Below are 25,271 nucleotides of genomic sequence, written 5' to 3'. Positions count from 1 at the left end.
TTTCCTGCGAGAGTATTTATGAGACGGTATGCGGATATCAGATTTTCCAAAAATGTGTACCAATATCACAAACTAGGTTTTTTTCTGATTGTCTGGAGGTCATAAAAAAACCAAACGCACACGTACAAAAGAAAAGAAACTAATAAATAGTATAAAATGTAATCAACGTGTCGCCATTTCTTTCAGTTCTGGAAGTCCTAAATTCATTAGTCCTTAAATGATTTGCGCTGAATTCTTTGTAGTGTTTGTGTGATATTTTGAAATATTGGGATGTGGTGGATATGATATGTAAAAACACCAGTGCATCTTTATCTGTTCATCTGGCGCTCTTAAAGTGTAAACCGCTCTTTCAGTCAAATGGTTCTTTGTGAACGCATCGCTCCGTATGTTAGGACCGTGTGAAGCGCTCTGGTTCACCTGTATCACAGTCTGAAGACGTTATTTGGTAAACTGCTCCTCTTCAGAAACACACAGAAGTCCAGGGGCTTGTTTCGGTGTTCCTGTAAGCGCCTCCTTCCTCGTCCTCCATGTGTGTCTGTCTGTGCCGTACGGGAGGTGAGATGATGGACAACGGTGGGGAGGGGTTCAGGAAGCTGACGGAGGAATCAAGGCTCCTCAGTCTCCGCAGGAACAGGCTGCGATGGTTTATTCAGCACCGCTTCAGCTTCATCATACAGCTGGAGACAGAAACACAGTCAAACTCTTGTGGGAGACCGATACGAGTTTATCGGATTCAAAATTCACTGAAAAATATTTACATTTAGGCTACATTTATTTGATTAAAAATACAGAACAAAAAACGGTAATATTGTTTAATATTTTTACAACTACAAAGAATTGTTTTCTATTTGAAATTAACTTATTGCTGTGATTTCAAAGCTGAATTTTCACATGATGAAGAGTCACATGATCTTTCAGAAATCATTCTAACATGCTGATTTGCTGCTCAAGAAACATTTCTTTTTATCATCCATGTTAATATTTTTGTGGAAACAGTGATGCATTTTTTTCATGATTCTTTAATAAACAAAAGATCAAAATGTACTTGTCTTTAAAATGTCACTTTTGACCAAATTAATGCATCCTTGTTTTATATTGCATTCAAAACATATCCATGTTTTTAATGCAAAAATTTAATGGGAAAGTTGTAGTTGTTCTGTATTTTGCAGTGTTCAAATTTTATTGTATAATAACAAATATTAAAATATAATGTCAAAAAATGTAAAAACTTATTTAATTGTATTTAATTTGACACTAATATTTTTAATAAAACAAACAAACAAACAAATAAAAAACAAAAACAATACCAAATACTGTTCTGATGATGACTTAAGTAATTTTCTTATATTACTACTTACCTTTGTTTTATTAATTATAATTATTTATTTTTCTCAATAAAATGTGGTCAAACTGAGTTTTTAATTCTGGAGGTCCCTAGTATGGCTGAGAGTCTGTAAACAGATGTAAAAGTCACAAACTATGAACTTCTCTGAGCAATATTAACTCAGAGTCCTTTAGTTCAGCTGCTAGAGGAAGTATTTTGGTGGAGCTTTATTATAGAGGCATTCCTGAGAGATGCCGTACCGGAATGAACTGCACATCCTGGAAGAGCTCTTGGATGAAGCGGCGTGAGGCCAGACGAAACCTGCAGCTGGCCAGCAGGAAGGAGACCTCAGAGTACAGGCAGATGTCGTCAAAAGTGAACGCAAACTTCTCCTTTATCCTGCAGAGGGCAGCAGCGCGTCACACGGGCGTAAAGCAAACACTGAACACACACACACACACACTCACACAGTATTTCTCGCTTGTTCTTACGTCAGTAATCCGGTTTCGTGTCCTTTGGTGCCGACTGAGGAGCTGAGGTTGATGACGAGTCGCAGAACCTCTTTCCTCAACAGAACTCTGCAGGCCGGCCCGTCCTCAGATATCGCCTTTCCACCTTCACAAACACAATCATCATTGATTTTCATCTTTTGACCTCTATTGTCTTTATACTGAAGCAAAATGTTTAGTGCCCCTCCTTGAACTGCCACCTTAACGTGGTGGAGGGATTTGAGTACCCGAATGACCCTAGGAGCTATGTTGTCCGGGGCTATATGCCCCTGGTAGGGTCTCCCAAGGCAAACAGGTCCTAGGCGACGGGTCAGACTAAGAGCGGTTCAAAACCCCTTATGAGAAGAATAAATCAAAGGACCGTGACGTCGCCCGGTATGGCGCAGCCGGGGCCCCACCCTGGAGCCAGGCCCGGGGTTGGGGCTCGTATGCGAGCGCCTGGTGGCCGGGCCTCCCCCCACGGGGTCCGGCCGGGCTCAGCCCGAAGGAGCGACGTGGGGCCGCCTTCCCCGGGGCTCACCACCTACAGGAGGGACCGTAAGGGGCCGGTGCTTAGACAATCGGGTGGCAGTCGAAGGCGGGGGCCTCGACAGCCCGATCCCTGGACACGGAAACTAGCTCTAGGGATGTGGAACGTCACCTCACTGGCGGGGAAGGAGCCCGAGATTGTGCGTGAGGTAGAGAGGTTCCGACTAGCGATAGTCGGACTCACCTCTACGCACAGCTTGGGCTCTGGTACCACACTCCTCGAGAGAGGATGGACTCTTCACCACTCTGGAGTTGCCCATGGTGAGAGGCGGCGGGCTGGTGTGGGTTTGCTTATAGCCCCCCAGCTCAGCTGCCATGTGTTGGAGTTTACCCCGGTGAACGAGAGGGTCGCTTCCCTGCGCCTTCGGGTCGGGGATAGGTCTCTCACTGTCGTTTGTGCCTACGGGCCGAACGGCAATGCAGAGTACCCAGCCTTCTTGGAGTCTCTGGGAGGGGTGCTGGAAAGTGCTCCGACTGGGGACTCCGTCGTTTTACTGGGGGACTTCAACGCCCACGTGGGCAACGACAGTGACACCTGGAGGGGCGTGATTGGGAGGAACGGCCCCCCTGATCTGAACCCGAGCGGTGTTCAGTTATTGGACTTCTGTGCTAGTTACAGCTTGTCCTTAACGAACACCATGTTCAAGCATAAGGGTGTCCATCAGTACACGTGGCACCAGGACACCCTAGGCCGTAGGTCGATGATCGACTTTGTGGTCGTTTCATCCGACCTCCGGCCGTATGTCTTGGACACTCGGGTGAAGAGAGGGGCGGAGCTGTCAACCGATCACCACCTGGTGGTGAGTTGGATCCGATGGCGGGGGAGGAAGCTGGACAGACTCGGCAGACCCAAACGTACTGTGAGGGTCTGCTGGGAACGTTTGGCCGAGTCTCCTGTCAGAGAGATCTTCAACTCCCACCTCCGGCAGAGCTTCGACTGGATCCCGAGGGAGGCTGGAGATATTGAGTCCGAGTGGACCATGTTCTCCACCTCCATTGTTGAAGCGGCCGCTCGGAGCTGTGGCCGTAAGGTTTCCGGTGCCTGTCGAAGCGGCAATCCCCGAACCCGGTGGTGGACACCGGAAGTAAGGGATGCCGTCAAGCTGAAGAAGGAGTCCTATCGGGCCTGGTTGGCTTGTGGGACTCCAGAGGCAGCTGACAGGTACCGGCAGGCCAAGCGGACTACAGCCCGGGTGGTTGTGGAGGCAAAAACTCGGGCCTGGGAGGAGTTCGGTGAGGCCATGGAGAAGGACTATCGGTCAGCCTCGAAGAGATTCTGGCAAACCGTCCGGCGCCTCAGGAGAGGGAAGCAGTGCCCTACCAACGCTGTTTACAGTAGAGGTGGGGAGCTGTTGACCTCAACTGGGGATGTCGTTGGACGGTGGAAGGAATACTTCGAGGATCTCCTCAATCCCGGTGCCACGTCTTCCATTGAGGAAGCAGAGGCTGAGGGCTCAGATGTGGACTCGTCCATAACCCAAGCTGAAGTCACCGAGGTAGTCAAGAAACTCCTCGGTGGCAAGGCACCGGGGGTGGATGAGATCCGCCCTGAGTACCTCAAGTCTCTGGATGTTGTGGGGCTGTCTTGGCTGACACGCCTCTGCAGCATCGCGTGGCAGTCGGGGACGGTGCCTCTGGGATGGCAGACCGGGGTGGTGGTCCCTCTTTTTAAGAAGGGGGACCGGAGGGTGTGTTCCAACTACAGGGGGATCACACTTCTCAGCCTCCCTGGGAAAGTCTATGCCAGGGTACTGGAGAGGAGAATCCGGCCGATAGTAGAACCTCGGATTCAGGAGGAACAGTGTGGTTTTCGTCCAGGCCGTGGAACACTGGACCAGCTCTATACCCTCTACAGGGTGCTGGAGGGTTCATGGGAGTATGCCCAACCAGTCCACATGTGCTTTGTGGATTTGGAGAAGGCATTCGACTGTGTCCCTCGCGGCGGCCTGTGGAGGGTTCTCCGGGAGTATGGGGTCCGGGGCCCTTTGCTAAGGGCTATCCGGTCCCTGTACGAACGGAGCAGGAGCTTGGTTCGTATTGCCAGCTGTAAGTCAGACTTGTTCCCGGTGCGTGTTGGACTCCGGCAGGGCTGCCCTTTGTCGCCGGTTCTGTTCATGATTTTTATGGACAGAATTTCTAGGCGCAGCCAGGGGCCGGAGGGGGTCAGGTTTGGTGACAACACGATTTCGTCTCTGCTCTTTGCGGATGATGTTGTCGTGTTGGCCTCATCAGGCCAGGACCTTCAGCATGCACTGGGACGGTTTGCAGCCGAGTGTGAAGCGGCTGGGATGAGAATCAGCACCTCCAAATCCGAGGCCATGGTCCTCAGTCGGAAAAGGGTGGCTTGCCCACTTCAGGTTGGTGGAGAGTTCCTGCCTCAAGTGGAGGAGTTTAAGTATCTTGGGGTCTTGTTCACGAGTGAGGGAAGGATGGAACGGGAGATTGACAGACGGATCGGTGCAGCTTCTGCAGTAATGCGGTCGATGTACCGGTCTGTCGTGGTGAAGAAAGAGCTGAGCCGCAAGGCGAAGCTCTCGATTTACCGGTCAATCTACGTTCCTACTCTCACCTATGGTCATGAGCTTTGGGTCATGACCGAAAGGACAAGATCCCGGATACAGGCGGCCGAAATGTGCTTTCTCCGCAGGGTGGCTGGGCGATCCCTTAGAGATAGGGTGAGAAGCTCAGTCACCCGGGAGGAGCTCAGAGTAGAGCCGCTGCTCCTCCACATCGAGAGGGGTCAGCTGAGGTGGCTCGGGCATCTGTTCCGGATGCCTCCTGGACGCCTTCCCGGGAAGGTGTTCCGGGCACATCCCACTGGGAGGAGACCCCGGGGGAGACCTAGGACACGCTGGAGAGACTATGTCTCCCGGCTGGCCTGGGAACGCCTCGGTGTCCCCCCAGAAGAGCTGGAGGAAGTGTCTAGGGAGAGGGAAGTCTGGGGTTCTCTGCTTAGACTGCTGCCCCCGCGACCCGGTCCCGGATAAGCGGTAGAAGATGGATGGATGGATGGATGGATGGATGGATGGATGGATGGAGCCCTGCACACTGTAGCTGACTTAAGCATCTACTTGACTTGCAGGGGCTTTTGGTTTCCTATAAATGAACAACTTGGCCTCCATATCCGGGATATTTTTCACCATTCATTTTTGTTTAACACATGCTAAACAAATATCTACTAAAAAGTGGATAAACACCCCTTTTATACAATTTGCTACAAAACCAGTATTAAGTGTCAATTTTTTCGAAATTGAGATTTATACATCCTCTGAAAGTTGATGTATGGTTTGTTAGGATCTGACAATATCTGGATTCTGAGGGTGCAGAAAATCTAAATACTGAGAAAATCACCTTTAAAGTTGTCCAAATTATTCTTAGCAATGCATACTACTAATCAAAAATTAAGTTTTGATATATTTACAGTAGGAAATTTACTAAATATCTTCATGGAACATGATCTTTACTTGATATTCTAATGATTTTTGGCATAAAAGAAAATTGGATCATTTTGACAAAAACAAAACATTTTTCAGTTATCAAGTTTATTGATGCTTATAAAGATTTCTTAGTTTTTAAATTTAGTAAAACAAAAAACAGTATCAGATACTGTTCTGATAAATGTAATTTATTATTATAATTGTTTTATGTTTCTTATCATCATCATAATCATCATCACTAATACCACTTACATTACTGTTACTAAAAAAAAGTTCTAACTGTTCCATCTTATGTTGTTCCTTTGGAGAGTACACACAAAATTGAAAAAAAGGAAAATTTCTCAGATGAGAAACGTCAGAATAGACGTCGTATTTAATGTGATGCTAAGAAAAAACGTGTTTTTATTTATATTTTTTTATATATTTAAAAAATAATAAAACATACTATTCTGATAACTGTAGTTTAAGTAATGTTCTTTTGTTTATTTGTATTATAAATTATTTATTTTTATTCATTTATTATGAATGTTTTTTTTGTTTTTTGATTATTACACATGTTAGGATAGGAATGTTTTTTTTTTTTTTGTATCGTTCCAAAATGAATCTAAAAAACATGCTCATTCTCCATAAAACCTCCATGGATTTCCAATGCACCAGTCAACGATTCTGAAATCCGCAGCAGTGCTGTGCATTGATGGAAATGGGTGTCATCCTCACCCAGTATGAGCTCTGTGCTGGGAGTGCTGCTGGCCGAACCCTGACTGACGGCCGCGTCGCTGCAGCCCGAGATCCCCGAGAACTTGGACTGTGTGACCACCTCCAGGTGATTGTGGGTAGGCTGGCTGTGCCACTGAGAGAAACCATCAGACAGATCTGCCGAAGAGTATGACAACAACAGACTAAACTACTCTTCTTCCATTAAGTCTGGGGATTGAACCTAGAGCCTTGCTCACCTGTGCGAGTGTGTGTGTTGTTCATGTGGCTGTGTGTGTGTGAGCCAAGGACGGTGAGAGCGCTGCAGTAGAGGCAGTTGTGCTCGGTGTGCTCCTGTAGGCCTGTACTCTCATCGGCTCCCAGCAGGTGATGCTGATCTGAGCGGATGCTGTTCAACAGCTCCGTTATACTCATCTGCGGCTTTAGAGCAGGACCACGACACGCCTCTGAGGAACACACAAGAGACACATGGATTGGTTTAATAGAACACTTTTTTTTCTCAATTAGAATGATATACACTGCTATTTTGAGGTCAGCAGGATTTTGGTTCAAGAAATTTGTCGCAAATTTAATGTCACAAAAGATTCATTTGAACTCAATAAAGAATCCTGGAAAAACGCATCACCATTTCCACAAAGATATTAAACATTTATAATAATAATAAACATTTCTTAAGCAGCAAATCAGCATATTTGAATGATTTCTGAAGGATCATGTGACACTGAAGACTGGAGGAATGATGCTGAAAATATAGCTTTGATCACAGGAATAAATTACATTTGTAAAATACATTCACATAGTTCCTTAAAATGGTAATAATATTTCATAATATGACTGATAATACTGTATTTAAGATCAAATGAATGCAGCCTTGGTGAGCAGACTTCTTCAAAAACTATAACAAATCTTAACAACCCCAAACTTTAGAATGGTACTGAATTTCTATTTAATTATTAAAATTACTATTACTACTGATAATAATAATAATAATAATAATAATAAGGGTGATGCAACAAGCAGTCATACCATCAGATTCCCCAAAAAGAAATTTGGATGATTTTTCTCCAGCAGGGGGGCTTGTTCTCTTCTGGAAATATGAGGTTTCATTAATCTAAAAATAAAGTAAAATATTATATGTAAACAAAAAATATACTCAATTAAAACACAGTAATTTTCCCTACATAAAAAAAAAGTAGTTTTCTTTAAAAACTTTTGCCAAGAACAGAACAAACTGTACCTGAAACATGTGGTTGATGTCCAGGGGCAGAGCCAGGCCGATGTAGTCTTCACTGCAGCTGAAGGTGGCGCTAGAGACCATGGAGCGCAGGGAAGAGGAGCGCTGCAGGTTCGAGTGACTGATCGGACTCAGCAAGTCCTCCTTATCCAGAGATGCAAAACTCAGAGCTTTCAAAAACCTGACAGAAGAGCAAACACAAGCAGACGCACTGCTAATCATTAGCATTAATCCTAAACATTCACTTATATTAGTATGGTCAACAAACTGCTACTAATCAACACTTACGACAACTACTCATGTCCTGGACATCCACCTTTATGCAGAAATTCATTAGAATCCTGCCACGAAGCACCCAGCTGTAATTCTGAGTGAACACAAAGGCTGTGTCCCAATGCAAACTAAACAGGCCTAGTATGCAATATAGTAGTGCTTACAAATTTATAGTATGAAGTAAATAGTAAGCTAGGATGATAAACTGTTTTCCAAATAAGCTGTTTCTAGTGGATTTTATCATTATAAACATGACAAGTCATGAATATGATATATTTAATAAGAAGAACTGGACTTTCTAAAAGTGTGTTAATTAGGGTGCAGCTATAGACGCTACTAAGCTGTTTTAGTTGTTTAGGTCGAGGTGGAATAGGATTCAGCAGTACATCAGCAAGGTTTGCGTTTTTCCTAAAGGACTGTTTCCACAAGCATCTGATCGAGTCTTTGAGGTGCATTGGTATCTAGTCCCTCACCCATCATAAAAAAAATGAATAAATGGGTTAAAGTATTTGGAGGAAAATAACAGTGGAACTGTAGTCACACGGGACAGGATGTTGTCTTGTACTCTACAGTAGGGCTGCACGATTCTTGCTAAAAAAATATTTTTTTCAACCAAACCTGACTGTTAAACTTTTTTACAAATAAAATAATATCAAAGATATTGCCTTCATTGTATCATATACTGAATATAAAATCATAATGCAACAGCATAAAATGCAAGAACGTCTACACATTTCCAAACGACAACAAACTTTTAATTTTTGAGAATATTTAGATTGTGGAAATTAAGTATCCAAATATTAGATACCTTAAAAACCGTAATAAACAGTAAATAAATGTACGAGTAAAAAAAAAAAAAAAAAAAAAAAAAAAAAAAAAAAAAAAAAAGCATAACTAACTTGTATGGAGATTTTTCCATTTAGAGAATTTTCCCAGACCTTCTTTTCTCTGTAAATAGAGTGCACACTAATGTTGAAAAACACAGTCACTACTACTGTGTACAAGAAGCTGCAAAAGAAAGGCGCGAGTGGAATGTACAAAACATGGTAGCATACATCTTTATGTAAATATAACAGACGATATATTGCGTCACAAAAAAAGATTGAGGTCATGTAGATATATTGCACGATAAGTTGATATATTGATTATTGCGACAGGCCTAGCAACACATCACCATTCAATGCACTATAAAGCGCTGACGCAGGAAATCCTCTTAGTACAACAAATATATGGTTTTCATCTTCTGACAACTGATACTGTGATGTGACATATGTGCAATTGAATCACTGTCATTTAGAAATTAGATTGCGTATATGTATGAGTTAAGATCATGATTTCTTTTTTCCCGATAAATCATGCAGCCATACTCTACAGTGTTTCTATGAGGGGAACTCTACAGTTTGTCGAGCTGAAGAGGAGATATTACGCTTGAGCTGCTCTACCCACCATGGCACAAGAGTTCTGGACACTCTTCGGTGGGAGCTGAAACGCCCAGAATACCTGAGAACCAGCAGAAAACACCCTTGACTTCCACTTCCAATTCCACTTCCATGTATAGGTGAACATCCAAAAATATTATATAATATTCTAAATAATATATTTGCATTATAATTATATTAGAAGACATTTCCCCCCAAATTTCTACGACTATAAAGCATCTTTCCCCCCGCAATTCTTATTAATCTTAGTGTTACTTTTTTCGATTCTCATTTATGTAGTTAATACATTAATGCACAGTAATTACTTAAACAATAATCACCATTATTTTTATATAGTTTTTAATCATAAAGTCTTAATAAAACAATACTACCACAAATCTTTTAGAAATAGAAATTATAGGGAAATACATTTAAATGATTACACATTAAATTAAATATTTCATAAATATTAAATACTTAAAATAAAATATTAATACTACTAAAATAAAATATTAATAATACTAAATTCATACTGATTGCAATCAGCATGACATAATGCATGCATTAAAAAAAAAAAAGTGTAAACCAAAAATATAAACTGATCAATAAGTGTTTTGTCTTTTTTTCCACAAAATAATAATAATAAAAATAAAATACTTATCTAAAAAACAGCTCCCCAGCTTATTTTCAAATCAAGTTTATTATGAATACTGTAATAGGCTATAAAACGAATATTTCTATTTACATGAAAAAAAAATTATACACACTGTATATTCTTATTAACTTTAATGCAATTTTACATTCTAAACTAAATACTAATTATCAATTCCAATGTATTTATCATAAAAGGAGTAAAAACAGCTACCATGATCTATAAATACTATAAGCACCCACATGCATACACACGTGTAAAATTCTTCAAGATAAATATTTAACACATTTAGTAGTTGAATGAAAGTGGAATGCAGTGTACCTGCGTGGGGTGAGCCGGAAGTCGAGGCTGCGTGTTTTCATGGTGATGGTGTCTGTAAAGAGCACGTCTTTAGCAGGAGACGCCAGCGCTTCGCTGTGTGACAGAGACGGGTGGATCCTCTGCTGCTGCAGGCGTTTCAGCGTGGCGTATCCCAGCGCGTCACGCTGGCTCGTGTAGATGTGGCTGCAGGAGGGCGACTTCAGCGACTGTGCCCTGCGCGGGAGCGTGTGCGAGGACCCCGGAGGAACCAGTGAGGTGGAATTAGACTTGGACAACAGGATGTGATTGTGATTGGACTGAGGACTGAGCGAGTGTTGCATTTTCACAGTTTTGGCGCTGACCACCGTGTTGAGGCTGACACAGTCCGTGTCTATTGCGATGGAGGAGGCGGGCTCTCGGGAAGGGGAGGAGCTCATGGAGCTGATGCCACTGGTGGTCGTGTCTGTGTTGAAGCTATGACTGCGGCTCTTAAACGTGCCGTCGCAGGTCAAACGCTCCTGCTGACCGTTGCTCGGGGTCACATCCTTATGTTGACCTCTGCCTTCTAAATCCATGCATCGCTCGGTTGTGTACGACTCTGCTAATGCTTTTATACCCACAAACGAAGTCTCGAGGCTGACCGTTGGGCTGCGAGGCATGCGACTGCAATTATAAAACACCTCGCTTAGCCCCGAGTGGCCTGGAGAATAGTTCGAGAACTCCGCTACGGTCCGGTTGCGTCGCATGAGCCGGGTTTCCTCGGGAGATTTTCCCGTGTTTGTCAAGCCTTTAGTGTCACTGGGACTCCGTCCCTTCTTACTGGGCAGAGACAGGGAGTTCAGAAAGCGGTTTCGGAGATGTGAAGGGGTCAGGATGGTGAAAGGGCTTCTGTCTTTTGAGGATTTTGTGTGTATAATGAGAGAAGAGTCTTCATACATGTCCAAACCCTCGTGATCGTCATCCACGAAATACAAACCTAAGAGCGACAAGTACAGTATCACAATGGATGAAGAACACAAACCAACAGATCGTAATGACTATTAATGCATACATTTGTTTGTTTGCATGTTTTTAACGAAATTATGTCTTAACTAAAATAAAGCTGAAATAAATAAAACAAATAAAAGATGGCTTGAACTTGAACTAAGTCTTGGCAACTAAATGAAAAAAAAGAGAAGAAAAAAACTTTAGGTGAAATGCTAGAATTTGTTAGTATTAAAATAAATGAATAAACATAATAACAAAACAAACAAACTAAAATGAACACTGAAAATATAAAAAAGCTAATTCAAACCATTAATAAATACTGATTACAATCAGCAATGACACAATTCATAACCATATTTACTTCCATAATCTGGCATACTAGTGAGTGAAACAAGACGCTCAATTAAATGAAGCACAAAAAATAAAAATAGTAAACACATTACAAATATTTTTTTAATCAGTATTATGTCTTGTTTTCCACAAAAAAGTTTATGAAAACATTAAATACAGCTCTCTATCTTGCTTTCAAATCTAGTTTATTATGAATACTGTAGTATATTACAAATATTGTTGGCTCTTGGACTAGTTGCTTTTGTTCCTCTTTTGTAAATAACTTTGAATAAAAGCATCTGCTAAATGTATAATGTAAATATAAACATCCTTTAAACAAGATCAGTTTACTTTAAGAATTTTTATACACATACATATATATATATATATATCAAAATGTTATATATCATATCATGTTTTTAGAGAATGAATCTTTAAAGAGTATTTTTTTTTATCTTACTCCATTGGCATAATTAGTTAATTTAGAGATGTGGTGCAAAATGATCAATATAATAATAATAATAATAAGCAGCATAATTGACGATAGAATCTCTCTTAACAGTTACGCAACTATTAAATTATCTCGTTTAAGGATGTTTAGATATTTTACTTGCAAACAAGGTGAAAAACAGATTAACAACATACTTTCATGTTGACATGTTAAGCGTGTGCATTGACTCACTGGGCTGACCTTCGCTCTCGCTGTTGTGGCATGAGCTGGTGGACCCCGAGCTGAGGCTGAGTGTGCTGGGCACTGATGACAGTTCACTGGGCAGCGGAGCGTCCACTTCATCAGGGACGACGGGCCACTGCTGTCTGCGACTGTGCCGAACCGAGTCCCATCCTAAAGCCTTCAGCACATCACTGCCCTGCCGCGTGCGGCTGATCACACCCAGCACATACACACACGTCCTGCACACACAGACCTGCTGGTTACTTACTGAATATATGCTGCAAGTTTATTGCTATCTGGACTACTATTATTTAAGTTAGCGGTCCACAGTCAAAGTTGGAACACCCTGGCAAATCAAAAAGATACTCAGAGGAAATATAAAATGTTTTTGCTGTTTGACTTACAAAGTTCAAATTATCCGTTTGAAATGAGACCAGAAATTTCTGGTTAAACACTACAGTGATTATTTTTTATGTTTCTGAGAGGTCTCTTATGCTCATCAAGGCTGCATTTATTTGAGTGAAAATACAGTAAAAACAAGAATACTGAAATATTTTTTATAAAGAACGATTTTTTTTATAAATGTGATTAATTTCTGTGATGCAAAGCTGAATTTTCAGCATCATTGCTCCAGTCTTCAGAGTCACATGATCTTTCAGAAATCATTCTAATATACTAAAAATATTTTTGTGGAAATATTTTTGTTTTTTCACAATTTTTTTGCTGAATAGACCGTTCAAAAGAACAAAATTGATTTGAAATAGAATTATAAATGCTTTTATTGTCACTTTTATTCAATTTAATGGATCCACTCTGAACAAAAGTATCAATTTCTTAACATAAGAATCTTACTGACCTCAAACTAAGCATTGTTTTTTTTTTTTTACATCAAGCTAGCAGACACATTTTAGCAAGTCATGAGTCGTCCCTTGCTAGCATCTCTATTGTTCCCACAGATTCTGTTCATGTGCATTGAGTTCAAATTCATTCCTATATTAGACAATCTTACCCACGTATCGACAGAACCTCACAGTGCTGAGCCAAAGCAATAATATCTGGAATCACGTTCTCCTCCTGCAAGAGGTTCAGACCCCAGTTTGAGCTGCCAATGTTGCCCTGAAATATTAAAAAAGACAAATGTTAAAGCCAAAAGCTTGCTTACAGTAAAACCAGAGACATTCAAGGAGATCCTAGTACAAACAGTATGCAAAAACCATCACTGACCAGAGCCCACAGCGCCGCCTTCAGCTGTTTAATGCCTTCCCATTGATCCAACACCGGAGATCGGACTGTGTAGCTAAGATCTGGGATAACACCCTAACAAAACACACAAAGATTAACACACAAGTGCACAAAAACAAACATAGCAAGCAGCGAAAGTGTACCTGAGCTTCCAGCAGCAGGCAGCCGGTTTTATCATGGACCAACTGCCCATATAAATGCACAGGGAGAAACACATTTGGCCTCTGTAACCTATGAGATAAATGCTTTGATTTAAAAAAAAAGTGTACATTATGTTAATATATATTCATAACAGTGTTATTATAGCTAGACTTGTTCAAATCATTAACAATGAAGGGATATAGTTCAACCAAAAATGAAAACTGTCATTTTTCTATTCCTTACTGAGTCTCTTTCTTCTGCTGGACATGAAAGAAAATATTCTGAAGAATGTTGGTAACCAAACAGTTGACGGTAGTCATTGACTTCCATAGTTATCGTATTTTCCGGACTATAAGTCACACTTTTTTTCATAGTTAGGCTGGTCCTGCGACTTATAGTCAGGTGCGACTTATTTATCAAAATTAATTTGACATAAACCAAGAGAAATGAACCAAGAGAAATGAACCAAGAGAAATGAACCAATAGAAAACATTACCGTCTACAGCTGCAAGAGGGCGCTCTATGCTGCTCATTGCTCCTGTAGCCTACACTGAGCAGCATATAGCGCCCTCTGGCAGCTGTAGACGGTAATGTTTTCTCTTGGTTCTTGGTTCTAAATAAATGCGACTTATAGTCCAGTGCGACTTATATATGTTTTTTCCCTCATCATGACGTATTTTTGGACTGATGCGACTTATACTCAGGTGCGACTTATAGTCCAAAAAATACGGTATACTATTCATGTCAATGGCAACCACCAATTGTCCTTCAGAATATCTTCTTTTGTGCTCAACAAAAGAAAGAAACTCATACAGTTTTGGAATAACTTGAGGATGAGTAAATGTTGACACAATTATCATTTTGAGTGTACTATCCCTTTAAGTATGTGCAATGGTAAGGGTAATTTGCTTATATATTAATAACTGACTTCTTAATTCACAAGCCATTTATCAAGGAGTTCTAAGACCTTTGGTTGCTGCGGCGGACGTAGTTGTCTCCGTCGACAGGTTTGCGGTATGTTGTGAGAGCTTCATTCAACTGCTCCTCAATCATGTCCACATACTTTAGATTATACTCCTGCGAAAATACACACGGCTTAATACATCTGCATTAAAGAGGAACAGACACAGGCTGAGAGAGAGTCACTGCTGTGAAGCGTTCACCTTCTGCCATTTCTCGAGCTGTTTGTTGACGTAGCCTCTTTCATTGAGGTAAGAGAAGCCCTTTGGGATGGACAGGAACCTACAGGAGGACAGCAGAGAGACATTTAGCACATTACATCTACTCTTAGCAGATGACTTACAAACCAGGAGTACAACCATTTATGAGCTTATTTAAATGTTTCATTTTATACCATTAACAGATTAAGATTTATGACTGCTCAATAACTTCATAAAAAATAAATTTATGTAAATTAATTATATTACTGGATAATTGTTTATCATTAAATGATGGTGAAAGATCAAAATGATGTCAAATCCACATGGACTTTGTAAAAAATTGCTTGCTTTCTTTAAACAATTAATTCAGAACATAAATTACGTGTGAATTATTGCAGCACCAATAAGTCTTAGCAAAATCTTTGCTTATTTTACATGCATATTTTATTTAAAAGGAAGTTGCATTAAAAAGTTAAAGTAAATATGGAAACATACAACAATTTAAATTGTATTAAATACCAAAGAAATTTGAGATTAACCAAAATTTTTTTTTTTCTATTGGTATGGAATGACAAAAATGCAATGACAAATCTTTATTAGCAACAGAAATATATAATGAATTCGAATAACAAAAAAGATATTTTTGATCGAGGTTCAACCCAAAACTGCTTTAAATATTACACAGCCGCATGGAAATGCTTATTTTAGAAAAAAAGAAAAGTGAGGAATAATTCCCACGTCAATATTAGTCAGTGTGTTGCAGTATAAAGTTTTAGTGTTGGCCAGAAATATAAAAAAAACTAGCTCAGGAAATTCCAACCTTTATTTTCTTTAGCATAAAATATTCACTTGCTTCTCTGGATAATGATCACATGAAATGAAAAAAAAAATAATAATATAAATAAATAAATATATATATATATATATATATATTTTTTTTTTTTTTATAAGTGTTTGATTTTGATTGTATTATTTCAAATTATTATAATTTTTTTTCTTTCAACAAACCATCTGCAGTTCCCTCATGAACCCCAGTTTGAGAAACTAGCTAAAATGTTTCTTTTCAAGCGATACATTTATGTAGTAAACCTAGTTAAAGTGAAAAGCAGGAGTGTTAACCTCAGCAGCAGCAGGAGGCCTTTCTCTCCCAGGTGAGACAGAGCTGGTTTCATGTGGATCAGAGCGTGCAGGCTGGCCTGGAGGGATCACAACAGCAGAAGTAAAGAGCATAAGAAACACATTTAACTGATACAAAATCAATCCGCATCGTGAGTAATATATACATATAAAAAAAAAGTATTACATTATTATATGCTTAACATATCTTTACCAAAATATTTATATATATTCATATCTGAAACTACTTGAACGTCATTATCAACTTCCTGCAGCGGTGATGCTGATTACCTTCTCTTCACAGGCTTCGTCCAGGATGTCCAGTGCCTCCATGGAAATGGTTTTGTTGTGGTCATGCAGCTGTGTGACTAGTAACTCCATCCCCCAGTTACTGAAGAACTCAACGTTAGCGCGCAGCAGCACACGCAGGTGTTTGGTGGCGTACAGACGGCAGTTCTGTTACAAGACAAACAGGGAGAATTCTAATATCAATCTATCTATATTCAACTTTACAGTCAGAAGCACTTGAAAAGGTTTGACAGGAATCACCATATAGGGACTCTTAAAATGTCAAACAAATCTTTTTTTATTTTTTTTTTCAAATGAAGGCTTAAAACGATTGCGGTCAAATGATTAATCGCAATTAAATGCATCCAAAATAAAAGTTTTTGTTGACCTAATATACGTACGTGTTCTGTGTATATTTATTATTTATAAATAAATACACTCACATACATTGTATATTTTGAATGTATATACATTTATATTATACATAAATATATATATACACATGCATGTGTTTGTATTCATATATATATATATATATATATATATATATATATATATATATATATATATATATATATATATATATATATATATATATATATATATACACACACACACAATAAATATATACAGTACAGATGCACATATATTATGTAAACAAACTTTTATTTTGGATGCGATTACTTGTTTGACAGCACCACTTTAAACCAGTGTTATTTTAGATAAAATTATAGTTTATAATAATATTTTGAATTATTTTTTAATTTTACATTTCACATTTTTATTTGATTTTAGTTAGTAATTTGAATTTAGTTTAGTAATCTTCTTAAGCATGTTCTAATTTTTATTAATAAAAAAAAACATATGTCTCTATTTTTATTTAGTTTTAAGTTTTAGTTTAGTTTAATCAACTTAATACAAATGAGAAAAGGTGTCTTGATAACTAGCTGAATTTTTTAAATATAGATTTAATTTCATTTCAGCAACGAAAATGTTTATATGACAACAACCCTGCTCAAATCACAGAAATGTCATTAAGGTTATCTCACGTCAGTGGCCGCTGTGAGGATCTTGGACAGGATGACTCGTGCAAGTCCGTCTCTGCTGTAGTCCAGAGTGGACACCGTTAGTTTCAGCAGGTGATCCTGGTTCTTCATTGAGCACAAGCTCAACAGACTGCACAAAACAATCCAAACCAAACACAGTTAATCACACTGTTTACTGTGGTACCCCAGTATAAACATGCCTGGAAAATGCCCCCCTTTCTTTCTGCATTTCAGGATTCTCAGAAGTGGAAGTCCTCATGGTTGGATAAACGTCTATTGGGGTAATAAATATCTAATAAATAAACTAAATAAATAAACTTTTTTAAAACTTTCCAAAAAAAAAAAAAAATGGAAAAAAATATCGAGATCGACAAAATTTGCAGTCATTTTCTCAGCCGTTGTTTTACAAACACGCGCCAGCAGCATTAACTAGTTTTCTGTAATTTAATGCCAAGATATCACACAAAGTAAAGTTAAATAATTAAAATATAAATACGTTTTCTAAATTTACAATGTAAGTAACTGTGGAAATCTATATGTGGCAAATTTTCACTAATGTTTGAGTTTTGCTGGACATTTTTTTAAGGTGTTTTTTTTTTTCTGAACATGATACTGAGGTACATTTGTGACCCTGGAGCACAAAACCAGTCTTAAGTGTCAACTTTTTTGTAAAATTGCGATTCATACATCATCAGAAAGCAATATACTTTCCATTGATGTGTGGTTTGTTAGGATCGGACAATATTTGGCAGAGATAATCTGGAATCTGAGGGTGCAAAAAAATCTAAATAATGAGAAAATCGCCTTTAAAGTTGTCCGAATGGAGTTCTTAGCAATGCATATTACTAATCAAAAAATTTATTTTCATATATTTACGGTAGTTAATTTTCATATATTTACGGAAATTTACAAAATGTCTTCATGGAACCTGAACTTTACTTAATATCCTATTTTCGGCATTAAAAAAAAAAAGATAATTTTGATCCATACAATGTATTTTTGGCTATTGCTAATGTTATCAGTTCTTTTTCACATGCCAAAATAATAAAGTTTACTGGGATACTAAACATTAAATTACATTTCTCACCACTGAAACACGCCACATTTCTCCAGTATTTTGACTCCGGCCGGCTGTGCAGACAGAGTACCCAAAAACAGGAAGTAGTGCTGACTGAGGGTGCTGAGGAGGCCATTGCTATGGAGACTGCGTTCAGATTTAAGCCCAGAAGAGGATGTGAGCCACTGGACGATATCCTTCACAAGCTCTGCCAGATACACCTGGCCGTCCTACAGAAAACAGAACAACATTAACCAAGTTGACTGCTAAATACTCCCAAAGAAGCACAGCAGCAAAGGCTTGAAGGCCTTCATTTCTCCTCACCTCTTCTGAATCCAAGAGGAACTGGTTGAACTGGCAGCCTGCGACCGTCAGCTGTCTGGCTTTGGCGTGGTCCAGCTCCAGAGCCGAGTACAGCTTACTGCTGGGCTTATAGAAATACAGCAACCTCCTTACAAACCTACAGACAAACAAACACTGAGGTTAGAGATGTAGTCTGTAGAAACTTCAGCACATGCTGCTCTTACTTGTGCATCTGCTCGTCCTTGTTATTTCTGAGGTTCACATTTGGCCACTAGAAAGAAAAAAAAAAACACAATGAGATTAAAGAAATCTCTTGTGCTCACCAAGGCTGCATTTATTTGAAAAACTGAAATATTATTACAACTTAAAAATTGTTGTTTTCTATATGAATGTATTTTAAGCTGACTTTCTGCATCATTACTCCAGTCTTCAGAGTCACATGATTCTTCAGAAATCAAGTTAATATGCTGATTTACTGCTTAAGAAACAGTAATTCGTTTCAAAGTTGAAAACAGTTGGGGTTTGCTGAATAGAAGTATGAATTACTTTACGAAACAAACACACAAAAAACATCTTATTGACTACTTTTGATAAAATGTTTTTGCTTATAATTGACTTAAATCTGCCTTGACTTTTAGCTTTAAATTGGATTAACTTTCTTTCCTTAAATAAATGCCACTTGGATTGATATTTGATTTAATGCACTGACATTCAGACTTTTAATAGTGTCAGGAGTCAGTGTATCGCTCTGTTTGTAACAGCACATTACCATTCTACATGCAATATCTGAAATATGCGGTATCCAAGTCTCGCTTCTTCACTCACCATTTGATTTACAGTAACTGCTACATGAGACATTTTTACATTAAATTACATAAAAACTGCAAAAGTTGTTATTTCAGGAATTAATCTATATAATTTCCTGAATTACACACGCAATGTAGTAACTTCAAGTCACAACAATTTAGTATTATTCTCTATGAAATTATAATTTGTTCATCATTACATACTATTTCTTCAAAATAGAAGGCAGTACACATTATACTTTACAGTAAGCAGGAAGCATTACGATACCATTCTATCAGGAAGAGTGAGGTGGGCCTGTTTCTCTCCTTTACCTTCAGTATAGTGGTGATCAGAACCCAGTTCCAGTCCAGGTTCTGTTTGTGATTGAGGATCTGACTGTCCCTCAAGATCATCATCAGCGCCTCTTCAGTGTCCTACAGCACACAAACAACTCAGAAACTTCTGTTACATGAAATTAATAAATATATACAGTGCATGAATTTTACCAAAAACATGTCCAGGTCATAAAGCCTTCACAAAAAATAAATAAATAAAATGCTTTATATATATATATATATATATATATATATATATATATATATATATATATATATATATATATATATATATATATATGTGTGTGTGTGTGTGTGTGTGTGTGTGTGTGTGTGTGTGTGTGTGTGTGTAAAATATTTTATTTAATTGTATTAGTTTATTTAACGATTCTACCAATAGCCTTCATATATATATATATATATATATATATATATATATATATATATATATATATATATATACATACATACATATTAAATATTTTTGTTCCCACAGACTGTCAATAGCATAATGCATATGTACGTTTTAAATGTTTAATTCAAATTAGTCAAAGGTAATTCATATTAATGTAATTAAACGTTTATTAATGCAATTAATTTAACAATGTTGCATGCAACAAATTAATTTAAATACAAATAATATATTTTTTTAATTAGTAAAAATTCAAGCTAGTACAACAAATGTCATATTTTTATCACATTACAGTCATGAGGGTTTTATTTGTGTTTTAAAGTGTCTTTAAAATCATGTGACAACTCAAAAAAGTCTTAAATTAGGCAACATTTTTTTGCACTTAAAGCTAAATCTAATTTCTTCTTTCTTTCTTTTGATTTTTGGGGTGAAGTTATGTGGATATAGTGACGTGTAGTGTGTGTGTACCTTCATGATGTAGATGTCCTTCTGTGGACGCTGGTGCTGCTCTCTCTTGTGAGTGGAGTTGGACGTCCTGCGCAGGATGTGGTCCAGGTAAAGACTGTACGGTTTGGGGCAATGACATTTCTTTTCGTGGAAACGTTTCAGGTGGTTCACAGCTGCACTGGCACGTCTGGAAAACACGACATTGAAAAAAAATAATAAAAAAAATTAATGGCCTGATGCTGTTGGACACTTGCTTACGGTTTATTGTTTGTGTGCGTGTTTGCATCGTTGCACTCACAGCCGTTTCTCCTGAGAGACGTCAAAGGAAGTAGCCATGTTGATCAGCGTGGGCAGACAGTGCAGGTGATGACTGTGAGAGTGAGGAAGAATCGTATTGGCCTGGAAGAGAGGAGAACTATTATGAACACACAGGTGAAATAATGTCACGTTTTAGGTCCAAAAATAAAGGCTAAAAGGCTAAAGGCTTTTTTACAGCTGCCCAAATGTGTGTCTAAATTGTGCTCGTCAGGTGACAAACGCAAGAGAGAAACTAACTTTCGCAAGTAAACAAATATACATTTTTACAATTGCAACATGTTATATATATTTAAATCAAAATGTAAAACTAAATGTACCACATAAATAACAGATCAGTGACTATGGTGCATCTTCCAACAACTTTTACCTTTTGTTTTTCATTTTAATTTATGGCCAAAACGTAATCCAAGAAAGTGGTTTTAGGATCATTAAAGATTTTCTGCATCGTCATTATTATATTTTTTCTTCATAAAGTGTCATTTTAATATTATTTAAATAAAACAGCATTCATTACTAATTTTTAATTAGCTTTTCTATTTAAGTTTTAGTAACTACTTTATATTTATATCAATTATTTTTTTAGTAGTTTTCATTTTCGTTTTAGTCAACAATAACAACTGTTACCATAAAGAAAATAAATCAACGATGTTCACTAACACCACCAAAATGAGAAGGACTGTTACAATGTTACATGAATTACAGTAAAACAAGTTCTAAATCTGATTATTGTAGAGCTTTTATGAAACAAAAAACTACATTTGTGAACAATTTATAAAAACACAATAAGCTACCTAATAATAAATATAGCATAACACAAGTTCATGGCCCCATAATAACTATTTATGGAGTGTAAAAAGGTGATTTTTAGCCCTGTTTCCAGGTCTGAAGTAATGTAGTACCATGTGCAGAAGTTCTCCGAGCAGAATAGTGGCTCTCACTGATATCCGTCCATCACTGCTGGTCACCACCTCCACCAGACCCTGAGCAAACACAAACATTATCATTCATAACACCACAGATCCACTCCAGTAAAGTTACACAAGCATCCATCGAGTGATCCGGTGCTTATATACCTCCAGTAGTCCACTGTTGATGAAGGCAGACAGCAGTAGTGCCAGGTAGTTGTCCATGAGGTCTGTTCTGGTGAAGGCCAACAGAAGAACATGAATACAAGATTTGACCCAGAATATTCCAGTATTACAGTCAGGCTCTGTGTCCCACCTGGATCGTGCTCTGTGAGGCAATATGACTTTGGCTTCTGCAGCTACAAACCCATCAGAGAGTCTCCAGCTGTCCTGAAACTTGCTGGGGTCTGAACGGCACAAACATTAGCATGAAACGCACATCCCAGACAGAAAGAGCAACATGCAAATCATTTTTGAATCATGCATGAATCAAGGTGCTTCTTACCCACGCTGTGCAGTGCTTCCTCAAAATCTTCTGTCACTACAGGAACAGGCAATCTGAAGATCTCGTACATGACTTCTAATAAGGCTTTCTGCATACAAAAATGCATTGAGATCAGATTGACAGCGAATCATCTCTCTGTACATCGCTCGCAAACTGTTTAAACACTCCAAATCATCACTGAAATGGCGTTTAAACATTTAAACGTGTCACATGTTAGTCTAAATAATTCAAGTATTTAAAACTCACCCTGACTTCCATGTTTGGTATAGAGAGCAGGCCTATCAAAGACTGGAGCCCTGAGTTTCCTGACTTACACAGGTTTATAATACCTGCAGGAGAACAGCAGAGGAGAGGTGTGAAAAGCAGCTTCCCTTTTCTACTCTTGAGATGAAGATGCAGTAGACTTCCTACCTGACCATGAGCGGAAGGCTGCAACAATAGCCATTTTACTGGATCCATTTTACTGGATAAAAACCGAGCTTCTCTGTCTTCCCTATGGGACACAATGAATCATAAATCAGTCAGAAACACACTCGCTTTGTGTGCTGTTGAGAAGATGATTGAGTTTACAAGTCATTTTTAGGAGGGGTGATCCTTTTTCCAACAGATTTGATAGTTTTTTTGTTCTGATATGTTGGTGTTATGTTTTACATTGATGTTATAAGTTTCACTGAGTTAATAAAGCTGGGAAAAACAAAAACTGTCCGTCTTCATTTCAGGCTGCAAAGTAAAAAAATTAAAAAAAAGTTTTAAATACAAACCTAATCAAAATAATTATTTTTAATTATTATTTTTTATATATATATATATATATATATATATATATATATATATATATATATATATATATATATATATATATATATATATATATATATATATAAAATTGTTTTTCAATATTACTTGAAATCTATAATATTTTAATGTATATAATTATTATTTTGATAAATAAATACACCAACAAATAAATGGAATAAAAGTAAAAATAAATAAAGTATAAGAAACTTATCAAGAATGAATTAATACATACAATTTTCAATTCAATCAATCAATCAATCAATCCTTTAAAATGTAATCAAATTAAAGTACAATAATCATTTTTAATTCTTATTTTTAATGTAACATCTTCAATTATATTTTACATATTTGTTAAGATACATATATATACGATATATATATATATACACACATACATACATACATATATATATAATCAAAATATAAACAACTCACTTGATTTGTGCCTCTGCTGTGTCAGGGTTATGTCTGTAGTGAAAGTCTGTGTAAGGTGCGAGAATTTGCTGGAAAGAAAAAAATAAATAAACAAGAACATACGTCAGACAACTTGATTATATATATATATATATATATATATATATATATATATATATATATATATATATATATATATATATATATATATATATATATTTATTTAAAAAATTTTTTTTTTCACATAGATCCTTAAAAGAGTAGTTCACTTCCAGAATGAAATTCTGTCATTATTTACTCTGTATAACCTGTATGACTTTCTTTCTTCTGTTGAACACAAATCAAGATATTTTGAAAAATGTTGGTATCCGAACACTTGATGAGCACCATTGACTTCCACTGTAGGAAAAAAAAAATTACTATGGAAGTCAATGGTGCTCATCAAGTGTTCGGATACCAACATTTTTCAAAATATCTTGATTTGTGTTTAACAGAAGAAAGAAAGTCATACAGGTTTGTGTGAGGTTTTTTATTCTGGAAGTGAACTACTCTTTTAATGAGTTCATATGAGGAACAGAGAAGAGTAAAAGTCACTGGGGGATGATGCAGGCCAGATTAAACCTGCTCCTCAATGAACGTGTGGACCGCACACAGTGCTGCATGTACACATACCTCCAGTTCAACATCGGTGTGTATGTACTGGCGTGTGTGCGGGTGATTGAGCAGGTGCAGTATGGTGGTGATCAGGGCCTCGTTGATGCGGCTTAGCTGGCAGTCGATGACGTTCTTTAGGATGGTGTTCAAACCCCCCCGCCGGGCCACAATCTCTGGGTTCTTCAGTGCTGGATGAATACAAGCATATCAAACAAATGCATATAAACAATATACATGTATAGGACAAATTCCTATATCGTATAAAATAATATAAGACTGGGCGATAAATCAATACTGACAAAATAGGGGGAAGTCGTGGCCTATTGGAGTTTGACTCCTAACCCTAGGGTTGTGGGTTCGAATCTCGGGCCGGCAATATCACGACTGAGGTGCCCTTGAGCAAGGCACCGAACCCCCAACTGCTCCCCGGGCGCCGCAGCATAAATGGCTGCCCACTGCTCTGGGTGTGTGTTCACAGTGTGTGTGTGTGTGTGCACTTTGGATGGGTTAAATGCAGAGCATGAATTCTGAGTATTGGTCACCATACTTGGCTGTATGCCATTTCACTTTCACTTTTTCTTTTTTCAATTTCACTTATACAATTTTGATAATGAACTTTTAAATGATTTCTCATATATTTAGCCCACATCTAGATGCTCAGATATATGTCTCGAAAAAGTTTGCATGTTCTTCGTGTGAATGTCTGTCCACATAAACTTCCTATATTTAACAAGAGATCACCAAAAAAATATAATACAGATTTAGTTTAACTTAAATAAATTATGGAAGAAATATATTACTGTTGTATGGCAAAATGTGCTTTGCAAAGCTCCTCATAAAAATAATAATTCATATAACAATTTATTTAAAAATTTCATTTCATTATTATTAAAGAAAAAAACAAATCAAACCAGATATATTTCATCCATTAAAATCTCATAAAATCATACAGTACAAACACTAAT

At 37.9% G+C, this 25,271-nt stretch overlaps 1 protein-coding gene across 1 annotated transcript; it reads right to left on the bottom strand.

Moving 5' to 3' along the window:
• Positions 1-24,395, bottom strand: LOC132140029 (rapamycin-insensitive companion of mTOR-like). The gene is made up of 31 exons (XM_059548792.1): positions 24,325-24,395; positions 23,674-23,741; positions 22,852-22,933; positions 22,687-22,769; positions 22,441-22,528; positions 22,252-22,342; positions 22,104-22,170; positions 21,930-22,010; positions 21,011-21,111; positions 20,734-20,899; positions 19,851-19,952; positions 18,957-19,003; positions 18,754-18,889; positions 18,460-18,659; positions 17,376-17,502; positions 16,330-16,494; positions 16,042-16,118; positions 14,926-15,004; positions 14,730-14,839; positions 13,765-13,852; positions 13,604-13,696; positions 13,389-13,495; positions 12,398-12,618; positions 10,411-11,365; positions 7,750-7,927; positions 7,539-7,623; positions 6,752-6,958; positions 6,516-6,671; positions 1,816-1,939; positions 1,585-1,723; positions 1-677 (listed from the first exon to the last, which is right to left on the bottom strand). The coding sequence occupies exons 3-31, from the start codon at positions 22,883-22,885 to the stop codon at positions 606-608; spliced, it is 4,179 nt and encodes a 1,392-aa protein (XP_059404775.1). The 5' UTR covers positions 22,886-22,933; positions 23,674-23,741; positions 24,325-24,395; the 3' UTR covers positions 1-605.
• Positions 24,396-25,271: the final 876 nt, after the last annotated feature.

The sequence above is a fragment of the Carassius carassius genome, chromosome 4 (genome assembly GCF_963082965.1).
Source record: "Carassius carassius chromosome 4, fCarCar2.1, whole genome shotgun sequence".
Lineage (NCBI taxonomy): Eukaryota > Metazoa > Chordata > Actinopteri > Cypriniformes > Cyprinidae > Carassius > Carassius carassius.
This window is presented reverse-complemented; position numbering and strand designations above follow the sequence as displayed.

Bases quoted from the DNA above. Each gene is read 5' to 3' on its own strand.
- LOC132140029 (XM_059548792.1), bottom strand. From the start codon at position 22,885: ATGGCTATTGTTGCAGCCTTCCGCTCATGGTCAG. The intron at 22,529-22,686 runs GTGAGTTTTAAA...TTTTGTATGCAG, and splicing joins TACCAAACATGGAAGTCAGG to AAAGCCTTATTAGAAGTCAT. The intron at 1,724-1,815 runs GTAAGAACAAGC...TGCCCTCTGCAG, and splicing joins CACGAAACCGGATTACTGAC to GATAAAGGAGAAGTTTGCGT.